We start from the raw sequence: 13,740 nt of genomic DNA on the forward strand, positions 1-13,740 counted from the left end.
AACTACAACATTTTGGGCCGCTAGAGGCTTCTATCATTCTCTATGGTAAAGAGCAACTACAAAATTTTGGGCCGCTAGAGGCTTCTATCATTCTCTATGGTAAAGAGCAACTACAACATTTTGGGCCACTAGAGGCTTCTATCATTCTCTATGGTAAAGAGCAACTACAACCTTTTGGGCCACTAGAGACTTCTATCATTCTCTATGGTAAAGAGCAACTACAACATTTTGGGCCGCTAGAGGCTTCTATCATTCTCTATGGTAAAGAGCAACTACAACATTTTGGGCCGCTAGAGGCTTCTATCATTCTCTATGGTAAAGAGCAACTACAACATTTTGGGCCGCTAGAGGCTTCTATCATTCTCTATGGTAAAGAGCAACTACAACCTTTTGGGCCACTAGAGACTTCTATCATTCTCTATGGTAAAGAGCAACTACAACATTTTGGGCCGCTAGAGGCTTCTATCATTCTCTATGATAAAGAGTAACTACAACATTTTGCAGTTGTGTGCAGTCAAAACATCATGACTTTCGATCACATGATTTTTTTAAAGTTCAGTGAACGCTGTGTTCGAGAGGATCAAAAAACGCAATGTATCATGGGTATCATTGGGACTGACTGATCTACAAATAACGAGTCATCATTTATGATTCAAGGTGATTTGTAGATCAGTCCGTCGGCAGTCGGGTTGGTGCTCTCGAACACGGCCATGATGTAGGCACAAGTCAGGTCCATTTCTATCCCCCCTAACGCAACATACGAAAGACTTGACCATCTGACAAAGGTGATCTGCTCGAACGCGCCCATTACCCACCAGACTCTCTGCTGTGCTACTGAAGCGTCCACTGTTGTGTCGGGTTTGGACCAGTCCACCTTGTAGACTGCTCGTTAAAACTACACAGAACACCTCACACACATCTCTCTCTCACCTCACCTCCAATACTTCACTGTAATATGTATTGTCTTGTTTACAGACGAGGCGAGGCTACGGGAGGATCTATTGGCTTTTTCTCCGGTTCTCGTCCACCCCCGCCGAACGGCACAATGGAATATGACTGGCAGCATATGAAGCGGGTGGACGGTCGCGGTGTGATCATATCGCCCAAATCAGCAGCTGGTTGCGACAGAGCAGATTTGACAACATACCGATATACGGGACCGAACCTTACCGAACAGGATGGAGTGGCAACCAATGGAGATCAACCCGGAGGTAGAGAACCATCTTAATAAATGTGGTTTTAATACGTATATCATAAGACTGAGACTTAAATTACGCAGCTGCTCGGTTCTAACGGTCTCTCACTGTCTAAATAATGTATATTTTCTCTTTGTCTGTCTGTGTTTCAGATGCTGAACAAGGTGTGTATTTAATATCGCTGAGTGATAACCGATATGATGACAGTTGTGTATATGACGTTACAACCAGACAGCAGGACATTATAACCAACAGGTGGGTTATTATGGACCTAGCTCGGTCTGGAGTTAGAAATACTAGTTAGGATCAGATTATCATCTGAACGGCAGCGCGACAGAGGTACACGAGATGAACCTGCCGTTAGAATCGAGCCTCTCCCTTGTAGTCTACCGTCCGTCTCCCCGGTAGCATCTCTGCCACGCTGCGCCTGGTGCCCCACCCGGTGTCTAGGATACAGGGTGTGGTCTGATGGAAGGATGGAGAGAGAGAGAGAGCGACTAAAGATCAACTTGTCTCTGGCTCTGATTTGAAGTTCATCGCTATTCATTTGGGACAGACTGCCGTGCGGTAATAAAGTCCTGATAAAGACGTTAGATCAGCGGAGATATGCGTAACGTTAGTGATTATAATATTATTGATGTGAGGCCTGTTCCGCCGAGTCATCATGGACATTTTAGTGTCCATTACTGTGTAGAGTTTCAATTCGGGCTCACCAAACCATCTCCGAGTTCTACCCTCTCTACCTGACGGACATTTAACTGCTCTGTAAATCACATTTTATTGGTCACATACTCATTTTAGCAGTTATTGCCGGTGTCGCGAAATGCTTGTGTTCCTAGCTCCAACAGTGCCGTAATATCTAACAATTCACCCAGCTAAAAGTAAAATAATGGCATTAATAAATATAACAATATTAGGATGAGCAATGTCGGGTGGCATCGACTAAAATACAGTAGAATAGAATACGGTATATACATATGAAATAAGCAAAGCATTATGTAAACATTATTAAAGTGACCAGTGATTCCATTAATATAGGACAGCAGCCTCTAAGGTACAGGGTTGAGTAACAGGGTGGTTGATGGCTATCTAAGTCTGATGGCCTTGATAGAAGCGGGTTTTCAGTCTCTCGGTCCCAGCTTTGATGCAGCTGTACTGACCTCACCTTCTGGATGATACCAGGGTGAACAGGCTGTGGCTCTGGTGGTTGTTGTCCTTGATCTTTTTGGCCTTCCTGTGACATCGGGTGGTGTAGGTGTCCTGGAGGGCAGGTAGTTTGCCCCCGGTGATGCGTTGGGCACCACCCTCTAGAGAGCCCTGCAGTTTCCGTACCAGGTGGTGATACAGCCCGACAGGATGCTCTCAATTGTGCATCTGTAAAATTTAGGGTTTTAGGGGGCCATGCCAAATTTCTTCATCCTTCACCACAGTGTGGTGCCTTCTTCACCACACTGTCTGTGAGGGTGAACCATTTCAGATTGTCAGTGATGTGTACGCAGAGGAACTTGATAGTTTAGGCTTACGTTCTACTGTATATATACACAGAGTATAGTGTTGTCATTGACTGGGTGAGTTCCAGATACACTGTCTAGATGGTCTGGTTGTTCTAGTCTAGCCTGTTGGTGTTGAGCTGTGTCCTGGTTGTTCTAGTCTAGCCTGTTGGTGTTGAGCTGTGTTCTGGTTGTTCTAGTCTAGCCTGCTGGTGTTGAGCTGTGTTCTGGTTGTTCTAGTCTAGCCTGTTGGTGTTGAGCTGTGTTCTAGATGGTCTCTAGAGACTGATAGGAAACTTTCCTGTTAATGTTCTGTTTGACTGTGTGTTGCAGGTGCTCAGTGGACTGGGGGTGTGTGGTAGCTGGGGCTTCGTGGATGTTTTGGGGCTGGAGGATGAGGGAGTGTCTTCAGTACCTTCTCCCAGCTGCGCCCTCATGCTGCTCTTCCCCCTGACACAACAGGTAACCAATGATCTAGCAGCATCTTTATTACGTTGGAAATATGTAGCGCAGTGATGTGGAGCAAACTCTGTTCTGGGAACCCCAAGGTGATGCACATTCAGTTTGTTTTGCTCTAGTAGCTTGATTTGATTATTTGAATCTCCTGTGTAGTTCTAGGGCAAAACCCAGAATGTGCAACCCCTGGGTTCCCAGGACACTAAACTTCAGCCCTGGGTTCCCAGGACACTAAACTTCAGCCCTGGGTTCCCAGGACACTAAACTTCAGCCCTGGGTTCCCAGGACACTAAACTTCAGCCCTGGGTTCCCAGGACACTAAACTTCAGCCCTGGGTTCCCAGGACACTAAACTTCAGCCCTGGGTTCCCAGGACACTAAACTTCAGCCCTGGGTTCCCAGGACACTAAACTTCAGCCCTGGGTTCCCAGGACACTAAACTTCAGCCCTGGGTTCCCAGGACACTAAACTTCAGCCCTGGGTTCCCAGGACACTAAACTTCAGCCCTGGGTTCCCAGGACACTAAACTTCAGCCCTGGGTTCCCAGGACACTAAACTTCAGCCCTGGGTTCCCAGGACACTAAACTTCAGCCCTGGGGTCCCAGGACACTAAACTTCAGCCCTGGGGTCCCAGGACACTAAACTTCAGCCCTGGGGTCCCAGGACACTAAACCTCAGCCCTGGGGTCCCAGGACACTAAACCTCAGCCCTGGGGTCCCAGGACTGTTTGAGAGACTCTGATGTAGCATGATGATGATAACGGCGTGTGTTTCAGCACGAGTCGTTCCGGCAGCAGCAGGCTGGGAAGGTGTCGGGAGGTACTGACCTCTACTTCCTGAAACAGACTGTGGTCAACTCCTGTGGCACCGTGGCTCTGCTGCACGCAGTCGCCAACAACCCCACCCACATAGAGTATGGTGAGTAGAAACTGGTCCTTCATGGAGCCAAGATGGAGGGGTGATGCCGAATACCCATACTTGCGTTCGTAATAGTAGGCTGATTGGGTATGGTGAGTAGAAACTGGTCCTGCATGGAGCCAAGATGGAGGGGGGGATGTTCGTAATAGTAGGCTGATTGGGTATCGTGAGTAGAAACTGGTCCTGCATGGAGCCAAGATGGAGGGGGGATGTTCGTAATAGTAGGCTGATTGGGTATGTGAAAATAGAATGTTTATAGTATGTGATATTTAGAACATGTAGTGATGTCATAGACAGGATGCTTTACAGCTAATGTAATTAACTTCCTCTTGAGGAAGAGACTGGTCTTCATCTAGTAGAATTCACTTCCTCTATTGAGGAAGAGACTGGTCTTCATCTAGTAGAATTCACTGAACTCTATTGAGGAAGAGACTGGTCTTTATCTAATAGAATTCACTTCCTCAATTGAGGAAGAGACTGGTCTTCATCTAGTAGAATTCACTGAACTCTATTGAGGAAGAGACTGGTCTTTATCTAGTAGAATTCACTTCCTCTATTGAGGAAGAGACTAGTCTTTTCATAATCAGATCCGAGGACTGACTATCAACCAACACAATTGCTGATTAGATGAAGCCTTCTCAGTGTGGATGAGGGTAGGATGTTGATGTGTTGCTTACTGAATATATTTATACTAAACACTACATTCTAAATATTATGTAGTTTTACAAAGTAGTAGGGAAAGACAGATTTCAGACAGGACCAGTGTGTAGTTTTAGTTAGTAGTAGGGAAGACAGACCAGTGTGTAGTTTTAGTTAGTAGGGAAGCCAGATTCAGACAGGACCAGGGTGTAGTTTTAGTTAGTAGGGAAGCCAGATTCAGACAGGACCAGTGTGTAGTTTTAGTCAGTAGTAGGGAAGCCAGATTCAGACAGGACCAGTGTGTAGTTTTAGTTAGTAGTAGGGAAGCCAGATTCAGACAGGACCAGTGTGTAGTTGTAGTTAGTAGTAGGGAAGCCAGATTCAGACAGGACCAGTGTGTAGTTAGTAGTAGGGAAGCCAGATTCAGACAGGACCAGTGTGTAGTTAGTAGTAGGGAAGCCAGATTCAGACAGGACCAGTGTGTAGTTAGTAGTAGGGAAGCCAGATTCAGACAGGACCAGTGTGTAGTTAGTAGTAGGGAAGCCAGATTCAGACAGGACCAGTGTGTAGTTTTAGTTAGTAGGGAAGCCAGATTCAGACAGGACCAGTGTGTAGTTTTAGTTAGTAGTAGGGAAGCCAGATTCAGACAGGACCAGGGTGTAGTTTTAGTTAGTAGGGAAGCCAGATTCAGACACGACCAGTGTGTAACAGCTCTGTCTCTGTGCCAGATGGTGACTCTGCTCTGAAGAAGTTTCTAGATGAGACGGCTAACATGACCCCCGCCCAGCGAGCCACACACCTGGAGAACAACCAGGTAACCCACACATTCACAGTGATCGACACACACACACACACACACACACCTGGAGAACAACCAGGTAACCCACACATTCACAGTGATAGACACACACACACACACACCTTGGCTATGTCCCAATTACCACTCCTTCCTCCCAAAGTGTGTACTTGTTTTAAGGTGGGAACTCCCTCTAGCCAAAGCTTCCTCCACTAATCCTAGATCTGTAGTGAACGAGTCCATACTTCAGGAGAAGGTAGATATTATTGGGGGACACCTCACGTCTGGCCTCGTGGCGAACCAGGCTTCCTTAACTGGAAATATAATCCTAGATCTGTAGTGAACGAGTCCATACTTCAGGAGAAGGTAGATATTATTGGGGGACACCTCACGTCTGGCCTCGTGGCGAACCAGGCATCCTTAACTGGAAACCTGGGAAGATCCATGTCAGAAATCCACTAGAGAGGGGTTGGAAGCCGGTGTAAATCAAGTCACGCCTCACAACACATCAAACCAATCAAATACCTTGCTTGGGAGGAGCTCCGATGGTGTTCACCAGGTTAGTGCCGTAGGAGCTACCGTGACGACTAACATGTCAACAGAACAGGCACTGTGACTAAACATTTAGACTGTTCACAGCTACCGTGATGACTAACATGTCATCGTGCACAGACTTTTTCACAGCGTTTCTGTTATTTCAAGATGAGCTGCAGCAAGAAGGAGAAATGGTTTACAATGCAACATGTTTTGGTGTTTCTGGAGTGATGTTTGTCTGAAGGCTAACATGAGGGACAGGAAGTAGCTAGACACATGAGGGACAGGAAGTAGCTAGACACATGAGGGACAGGAAGTAGCTAGACACATGAGGGACAGGAAGTAGCTAGACACATGAGGGACAGGAAGTAGCTAGACACATGAGGGACAGGAAGTAGCTAGACACATGAGGGACAGGAAGTAGCTAGACTGATGTTCGCTGAGCAGGTGTCCACATCCTGTTGGGCCTGTAGTGTAGGTAGACCCTACACATATAACCCATGGTGGGCCTGTAGTGTAGGTAGACCCTACACATATAACCCATGGTGGGCCTGTAGTGTAGGTAGACCCTACACATATAACCCATGGTGGGCCTGTAGTGTAGGTAGACCCTACACATATAACCCATCGTGGGCTTGTAGTGTAGGTAGGCCCTACACACATAACCCATGGCATATAGGATGTACCCTTAGTCTCTTGGGACATTCATTGGGACCTCTCTCCATCTGCAAAGAGGAAACAGGCTGAATATGATGTTTATTATCTCTGTCCTCAAAGCTTTCCATATCAGAGGACAGAACATCACAAACAGGCTGAATATGATGTTTATTATCTCTGTCCTCAAAGCTTTCCATATCAGAGGACAGAACATCACAAACAGGCTGAATATGTTGTTTCTTATCTCTGTCAGTTTTCCCCTCAATGGAAAGATTCCCCAGTTCCAGTCCATAATGTCCTCCGTCAATATGTCTTCTCCCGTAGCCCGTCTTCTCCCGTAGCCCGTCTTCTCCCGTAGCCCGTCTTCTCCCATAGCCTGTCCTCTAGTTTTCTAAAACTCTCCTTTTCGTCCTCCAGGGTTCAGTCCCAGTCCCAGACTTGTTTTTGTTTAATTATTTTCCAAACTGTAATTTAACCATACGGAGTAAACTGAAGTTGAACCCTAACCAGGTGCACTATGCAGAAATCGCTCCGACGTCTCCTGGTTGCTAAAATTCTAATAGTTTGTCTAATTTAAGTTTATGTGCAAAAACGAGCAAGTATTGTGTAGAGAATCACCTTCTAAACTGCTGTGAAACGTCTTTTCAACCCAAAGTATTTTATTTCCAGCTGTTTGACGCTGGCGTACAAAACCCAAAGTAAAACTGGGGGAAACAACTTAAGAACGGGAAGCGTAGAAATCACACGCATAGAACAGATGTACCGCTTCTTAGACTGGCTTTCAATGACGATGGCAGATATGTAACTAATTTCTATGTGAATTTGGTCCGATTGCCCAAAATGTTACATATTACAACTTTAACTAAAACTTCAGTTTAAAAACTTCTACAGGATCAGTGGGCCCCCCGTGGGACGGTTGAGCTAACGTAGGCTAATGCGCCTAGCACGCGGTTGTAAGTAACAAGAATTTCCCAGGACATATCTGATATTGGCAGAAAGCTTAAATTCTTGTTAACTGCACTGTCCAATGTACAGTAGATATTACAGTGAAATAATACCATGCTATTGTTTGGAGAGAGCACAGTTATGAACTTAAATGTATCAATAAACCAATTGGGCACTCTTGATGATGCAACATTTTTAACAGAAATGCAATGGTTCATTGGATCAGTCTAAAATGTTGCACATCCACTGCTGCCCAAAATCTAAATTGCGCCTGGGCTGGTATAATGCATTATGGCCTTTCTCTTGCATTTCAAAGATGATGGTACAAAAAAACATGTTTTTCTATGTATTATCTTTTACCAGATCTAATGTGTTATTCTCCTACATTCATTTCACTTTTCCACAAACGTCAGGGTTTCCTTTCAAATGGTATCAATAATATGCATATTATTGCTTCAGGGCCTGAGCTACAGGCAGTTAGAGTTTTGGGCAGAAATTGAAGAAGGGGGCGGATCCTTAAGAGGTTTTTAAGCATCGACGTTTGACCGCTAAGACGCGGTACTTCATGGCGATATGAGAACTGCAAGTCATGGTGTAATTCTGTTGCTGAAGTTGCGCCACGGGTTGGCAGTTTGTTTGGATGTTGGCCCACAGGGTTTTGGAATCTTGCCGCTGGACAAACCAAACCGTTCTTGCAAGTCGAGCTCACATCAGACATGAAGCTGCAGTTCTCATCTCGGCCACTAGAGGAGAGCAGAGCTGCTGGGTTCTGAGATGCATGGCTTCACAGATCAATATCGTGTTGTAATGTATAGGAGTACATGCATTATATGGGTTAATATGTGTAGATGTTTAATATGTAGATATGTGTTTAGTGTTGGTGTAGATATACTTATGAATATGCTTTAATGTTCACTGAGTTTACAAAACATTAAGAACAGCTCTTTCCATTACAGATTGATCAAGTGAAAGCTATGATCCCTTATTGACGTCACTTGTTAAATCCACTTCAGTCAGTCTCGATGAAAGGGAGGAGACTGGTTAAAGAAGGATTTTTAAGCCTTGAGACATGGATTGTGTATGTGTACCATTGAGGGTGAATGGGCAAGACACTGTTGAAGTGCCTTTGAACGGGGTATGGCAGTAGGTGCCGGGGCAGCGGTTCGTGTCAAGAACTGCAGCGCTGCTGTGTTTCACGACAGTTTCATGTGTATCAATGGTTTTTAACCGAACGGTTGCTGGATCGAATCCCTGAGTTGACAAGGTAAAAATCTGTCGTTCTGCCCCTGAACAAGGCAGTTAACCCACTGTTCCCCTGAACAAGGCAGTTAACCCACTGTTCCCCTGAACAAGGCAGTTAACCCACTGTTCCCCTGAACAAGGCAGTTAACCCACTGTTCCCCTGAACAAGGCAGTTAACCCACTGTTCCCCTGAACAAGGCAGGTTAACCCACTGTTCCCCTGAACAAGGCAGGTTAACCCACTGTTCCCCTGAACAAGGCAGGTTAACCCACTGTTCCCCTGAACAAGGCAGGTTAACCCACTGTTCCCCTGAACAAGGCAGTTAACCCACTGTTCCCCAGTAGGCTGTCATTGTAAATAAGAATTTGTTCTTAACAGACCTGTCTAGTTAAATATGAAAAAACTGTGGGACCTTATCGGCAGGTGTGGGCCTTTCCTACTCCTGCTTAAATAATTGAATTTACCACAGATGGACTCCAAGTTGTAGAAACATTTTAAGGATGATCAATGGAAACCATATACACCTGAGCTCCACTTCTAGTCTGATAGCAAAGGGTCTGAATACTGGTGTAAATAAGCTTTTTGCTTTGTCAATATCGGCCATTGTGTGCAGATTAATGACGGGGGGAAAAACCAATTTAATCCGTTTTAGAATGTAACAAAGTGTGGAAAAAGTCTAGGGGTCTGAATTCTTTCCGCATGCACTATGTTTAATGTAAATACCTGTATGTCTCCATATTTGTGTAAATGTGTATATATTGTTGTCTCTTGCAGGCCATCAGAGAGGCTCATGATGAAGTGGCAGCACAGGGCCAGTGCAGGGTGAGAACACAATGCAACATAAGGACCTCCTCAGATGTTACTTATATATAATTTTATACTCTCCCTCCCTCTCTTTCTAACCCTCTTTCTCTCCAACCCTCTATTTCAGGTGGAGGCAGATAACGTGAACTTCCATTTTATCACCTTTGTCAATGTGAAAGGACAGCTTTATGAGCTGGGTGAGTGTGGCTGAGTCCCGGTGTTCCGCCCCTTCTCCCCGGTGTTCCGCCCCTTCTCCCCGGTGTTCCGCCCCTTCTCCCCGGTGTTCCGCCCCTTCTCCCCGGTGTTCCGCCCCTTCTCCCCGGTGTTCCGCCCCTTCTCCCCGGTGTTCCGCCCCTTCTCCCCGGTGTTCCGCCCCTTCTCCCCGGTGTTCCGCCCCTTCTCCCCGGTGTTCCGCCCCTTCTCCCCGGTGTTCCGCCCCTTCTCCCCGGTGTTCCGCCCCTTCTCCCCGGTGTTCCGCCCCTTCTCCCCGGTGGTTCCGCCCCTTCTCCCCGGTGTTTCCGCCCCTTCTCCCCGGTGTTTCCGCCCCCTCTCCCCGGTGTTTCCGCCCCGTCTCCCCAGGTGTGTATTTACACTCTCTCTCTGTGATTCTGTTGTGTAGATGGTAGGATGGAGGGACCGGTGAACCATGGAACCACCAAGGATGACTCCTTCATCAAGGTACGTTCCTCTTCCATTCATCTAATCCCAGTAGATGTGTTAAACCTTCGGTTCATCTAATCCCAGTAGATGTGTCAAACCTTCGGTTCATCTAATCCCAGTAGATGTGTCAAACCTTCGGTTCATCTAATCCCAGTAGATGTGTCAAACCTTCCATTCATCTAATCCCAGTAGATGTGTCAAACCTTCCATTCATATAATCCCAGCCGACGTGTCAAACTGTGTAAAGGCAGATTTTATTCCCTACGAAGAATCACCCTACAGAGCAGCACAGTGTTTTTCCTCACAAAAGTAGCGGCTCCCCGACGGCCGGGACGCTCCGCGTCGTCCCTCCCCGACAGCCGGGACGCTCCGCGTCGTCCCTCCCCGACAGCCGGGACGCTCCGCGTCGTCCCTCCCCGACAGCCGGGACGCTCCGCGTCGTCCCTCCCCGACAGCCGGGACGCTCCGCGTCGTCCCTCCCCGACAGCCGGAAGGCGCCGTCCCTCCCCGACAGCCGGGACGCTCCGCGTCGTCCCTCCCCGACAGCCGGGACGCTCCGCGTCGTCCCTCCCCGACAGCCGGAAGGCGCCGTCCCTCCCCGACAGCCGGGACGCTCCGCGTCGTCCCTCCCCGACAGCCGGAACGCGTCGTGTTTCCCCGACAGCCGCCCCTCCCCGACAGCCGGGACGCTCCGCGTCGCCCCTCCCCGACAGCCGGGACGCTCCGCGTCGCCCCTCCCCGACAGCCGGGACGCTCCGCGTCGTCCCTCCCCGACAGCCGGGACGCTCCGCGTCGCCCCTCCCGTGGGGACAGGGAGGAGGCAGCGACGCTTGTTTGGTTCCTTGATCTGATCTATAAACTAGGCATGACAGTGGCCTATTTTGTATTGATAAGCAAATGGGTATCATCTCAACAAATGTTCAAACAATAAAAACCAAACAATGGAACCTTAGACTCCTCCCAGAAATGTGTTTTGGGTTAAATGGGTTAAACAGCTGCAATGTGCTTTTCTCTGCGACCAAAACATGACTTCCTATTGCTAGCTGATGTGGGAGTGCATACCTCCTATTGCTAGCTGTTGTGGGAGTGCATACCTCCTATTGCTAGCTGTTGTGGGAGTGCATACCTCCTATTGCTAGCTGATGTGGGAGTGCATACCTTCTATTGCTAGCTGATGTGGGAGTGCATACCTCCTATTGCTAGCTGTTGTGGGAGTGCATACCTCCTATTGCTAGCTGTTGTGGGAGTGCATACCTCCTATTGCTAGCTGATGTGGGAGTGCATACCTCCTATTGCTAGCTGATGTGGGAGTGCATACCTTCTATTGCTAGCTGATGTGGGAGTGCATACCTCCTATTGCTAGCTGTTGTGGGAGTGCATACCTCCTATTGCTAGCTGATGTGGGAGTGCATACCTCCTATTGCTAGCTGATGTGGGAGTGCATACCTTCTATTGCTAGCTGATGTGGGAGTGCATACGTTCAAGCTGTATGTTTGAACTGGGATAATGTTGTAGTTTACACGGGCAAGTATTAGAATATTTGCCAGGGCATATTTTAATTATTAATCTGACTATTTCACATAGATCTGGGAAGCTAAAAGGCTAGCTAGCTTGCTGTGTTTAGCCATACTGGAGATGTGAGAAGCTAAAAGGCTAGCTAGCTTGCTGTGTTTAGCCATACTGGAGATGTGAGAAGCTAAAGGGCTAGCTAGCAGGCCTGTAGCGCTATGCAGGTGAAGCTTGTAGAAAGAGTCAGGAATATGTAGTGTGGAGAGGATGTGTTCATTAGGATAACGTCTCCCGTCATAATATAATGTTGATGCCTGGCCGACATCTAAACAACGTAGAATGGAGTATATAGACATTCTACATCTGTCAGACCGTCTTGCCATTGAGCTCACTGCATCGTCCCAGTGTATTCTGTTTAACCAGAGGGTTGTGCTAGCTGGGCTGTTCGTCTAGCGTTTCGCCACACCCACAATAACATCTGCTAAATATTGTATTAATTTAGCAGAGGCTCCAGAGCCACGGTTAGTGCGTAATCTCTCTCCTCTCTCTCCCCAGGATGCAGCCAGGGTGTGTCGGGGTTTTGTGGAGAGAGCAGAGGGAGAGGTCCGCTTCTCTGCTGTGGCCCTCTGTCATACCTAGAGACCCTGGAGAGGGACACACACACACACACACACACACACACACACACACAGGTGAACCATGGTGTATACACACACCCGGTATGTACTGGAAACATAGTTTGCACTCTCCCCACACACACACACACACTGCAGCACACATGCGTAGATGTTAGTTTGCACAAGCCTGGTGTCACGTTGATGTCACTACTGCTGTACTTTCTGTCTGCTGTACTGTGTTATTTATTTTTCTAAGTCAGATCACCACTGAGAAAGTAGTGCACTTACATGGGGGAGTAGGGAGCCGTTTGATCTGCAGCCTGTGAGATGTTCCTGTTTTCCTGCCGTCTGACTCCTCAGCTCTGTTTCTAACCGCTGTTACGTCAGACTACGATGTTAGGATGGCGTTAGGATGACGTTGTTACTGTTAGGATGACGTTGTTACTGTGTTAGGATGACACTGCAACAACGTTGGCTGTGCTTTGCCTTTCTGCATCTTCCTGTGCTGCTGACTGCCAATAAACAACCAAACTACACACTTCTCCACTCCTCTGTGATGTAAAGTCATTCACTTCTGTAATTACTATACTTGAGTAGCTTTTCAGAGTAAAATGTTGAAGTACCTTCTACTTTAGGAGGGTATTTCAGTTCTCTTTCCATCCTGATCATTTCAAATGTTTGATTTTACTTAAAGTAGTATCCTTACTTTAATATTTTAATATTTGACTTCTTTCACTTCACTACATTCCTAGAAAAATGTGTACATTTTCCCTGACAGACTGAAGTCATTACATGTTGAATGCCTAGCAGGACAGACAAAGTGTCCAATTCACTTTCTTGTCAAGAGAACATCCCTGGTCATCCCTACTGTCTCTGATCTGGAGGACTCACTAAACCATGAACATCCCTGGTCATCCCTACTGCCTCTGATCTGGAGGACTCACTAAACAGAGAACATTCCTGGTCCTCCCTACTGCCTCTGATCTGGAGGACTCACTAAACAGAGAACATCCCTGGTCATCCCTACTGCCTCTGATCTGGAGGACTCACTAAACAGAGAACATCCCTGGTCATCCCTACTGCCTCTGATCTGGAGGACTCACTAAACAGAGAACATCCCTGGTCATCCCTACTGCCTCTGATCTGGAGGACTCACTAAACAGAGAACATCCCTGGTCATCCCTACTGCCTCTGATCTGGAGGACTCACTAAACAGAGAACATCCCTGGTCATCCCTACTGCCTCTGATCTGGAGGACTCACTAAACAGAGAACATCCC

General features: G+C 47.2%; 1 protein-coding gene across 3 annotated transcripts; it reads left to right on the forward strand.

The window, feature by feature from the left end:
• The first annotated feature begins 809 nt into the window (after positions 1–809).
• uchl1 (ubiquitin carboxyl-terminal esterase L1 (ubiquitin thiolesterase)) lies at positions 810–12,997 on the forward strand. 3 transcript variants are annotated; one of them, XM_090188463.1, is made up of 9 exons: positions 810–1,211; positions 1,349–1,360; positions 3,020–3,148; positions 3,917–4,058; positions 5,426–5,511; positions 9,646–9,693; positions 9,803–9,872; positions 10,295–10,353; positions 12,400–12,997. In XM_090188463.1, the coding sequence occupies exons 1-9, from the start codon at positions 1,179–1,181 to the stop codon at positions 12,481–12,483; spliced, it is 663 nt and encodes a 220-aa protein (XP_090044589.1). In that variant the 5' UTR covers positions 810–1,178; the 3' UTR covers positions 12,484–12,997. The 3 variants fall into 3 exon arrangements, 2 of the variants coding, with proteins under 2 accessions (XP_090044589.1, XP_090044590.1); XR_016484007.1 differs by having other exon boundaries at positions 976–1,211; positions 5,426–5,575; XM_090188464.1 differs by having other exon boundaries at positions 1,069–1,211; positions 1,349–1,451.
• The last annotated feature ends 743 nt before the right edge of the window (positions 12,998–13,740 follow it).

The sequence above is a fragment of the Oncorhynchus mykiss genome, chromosome 10, assembly GCF_057628025.1.
Source record: "Oncorhynchus mykiss isolate SJ-2025 chromosome 10, ASM5762802v1, whole genome shotgun sequence".
NCBI lineage: Eukaryota > Metazoa > Chordata > Actinopteri > Salmoniformes > Salmonidae > Oncorhynchus > Oncorhynchus mykiss.

Excerpts from the sequence above, each read along its gene's own strand:
- uchl1 (XM_090188463.1), top strand. The coding sequence starts at position 1,179 with ATGGAGTGGCAACCAATGGAGATCAACCCGGAG. Across the intron at positions 4,059-5,425 it reads CCCCACCCACATAGAGTATG|ATGGTGACTCTGCTCTGAAG; the intron begins GTGAGTAGAAAC and ends TCTCTGTGCCAG. Across the intron at positions 9,873-10,294 it reads AGGACAGCTTTATGAGCTGG|ATGGTAGGATGGAGGGACCG; the intron begins GTGAGTGTGGCT and ends TCTGTTGTGTAG.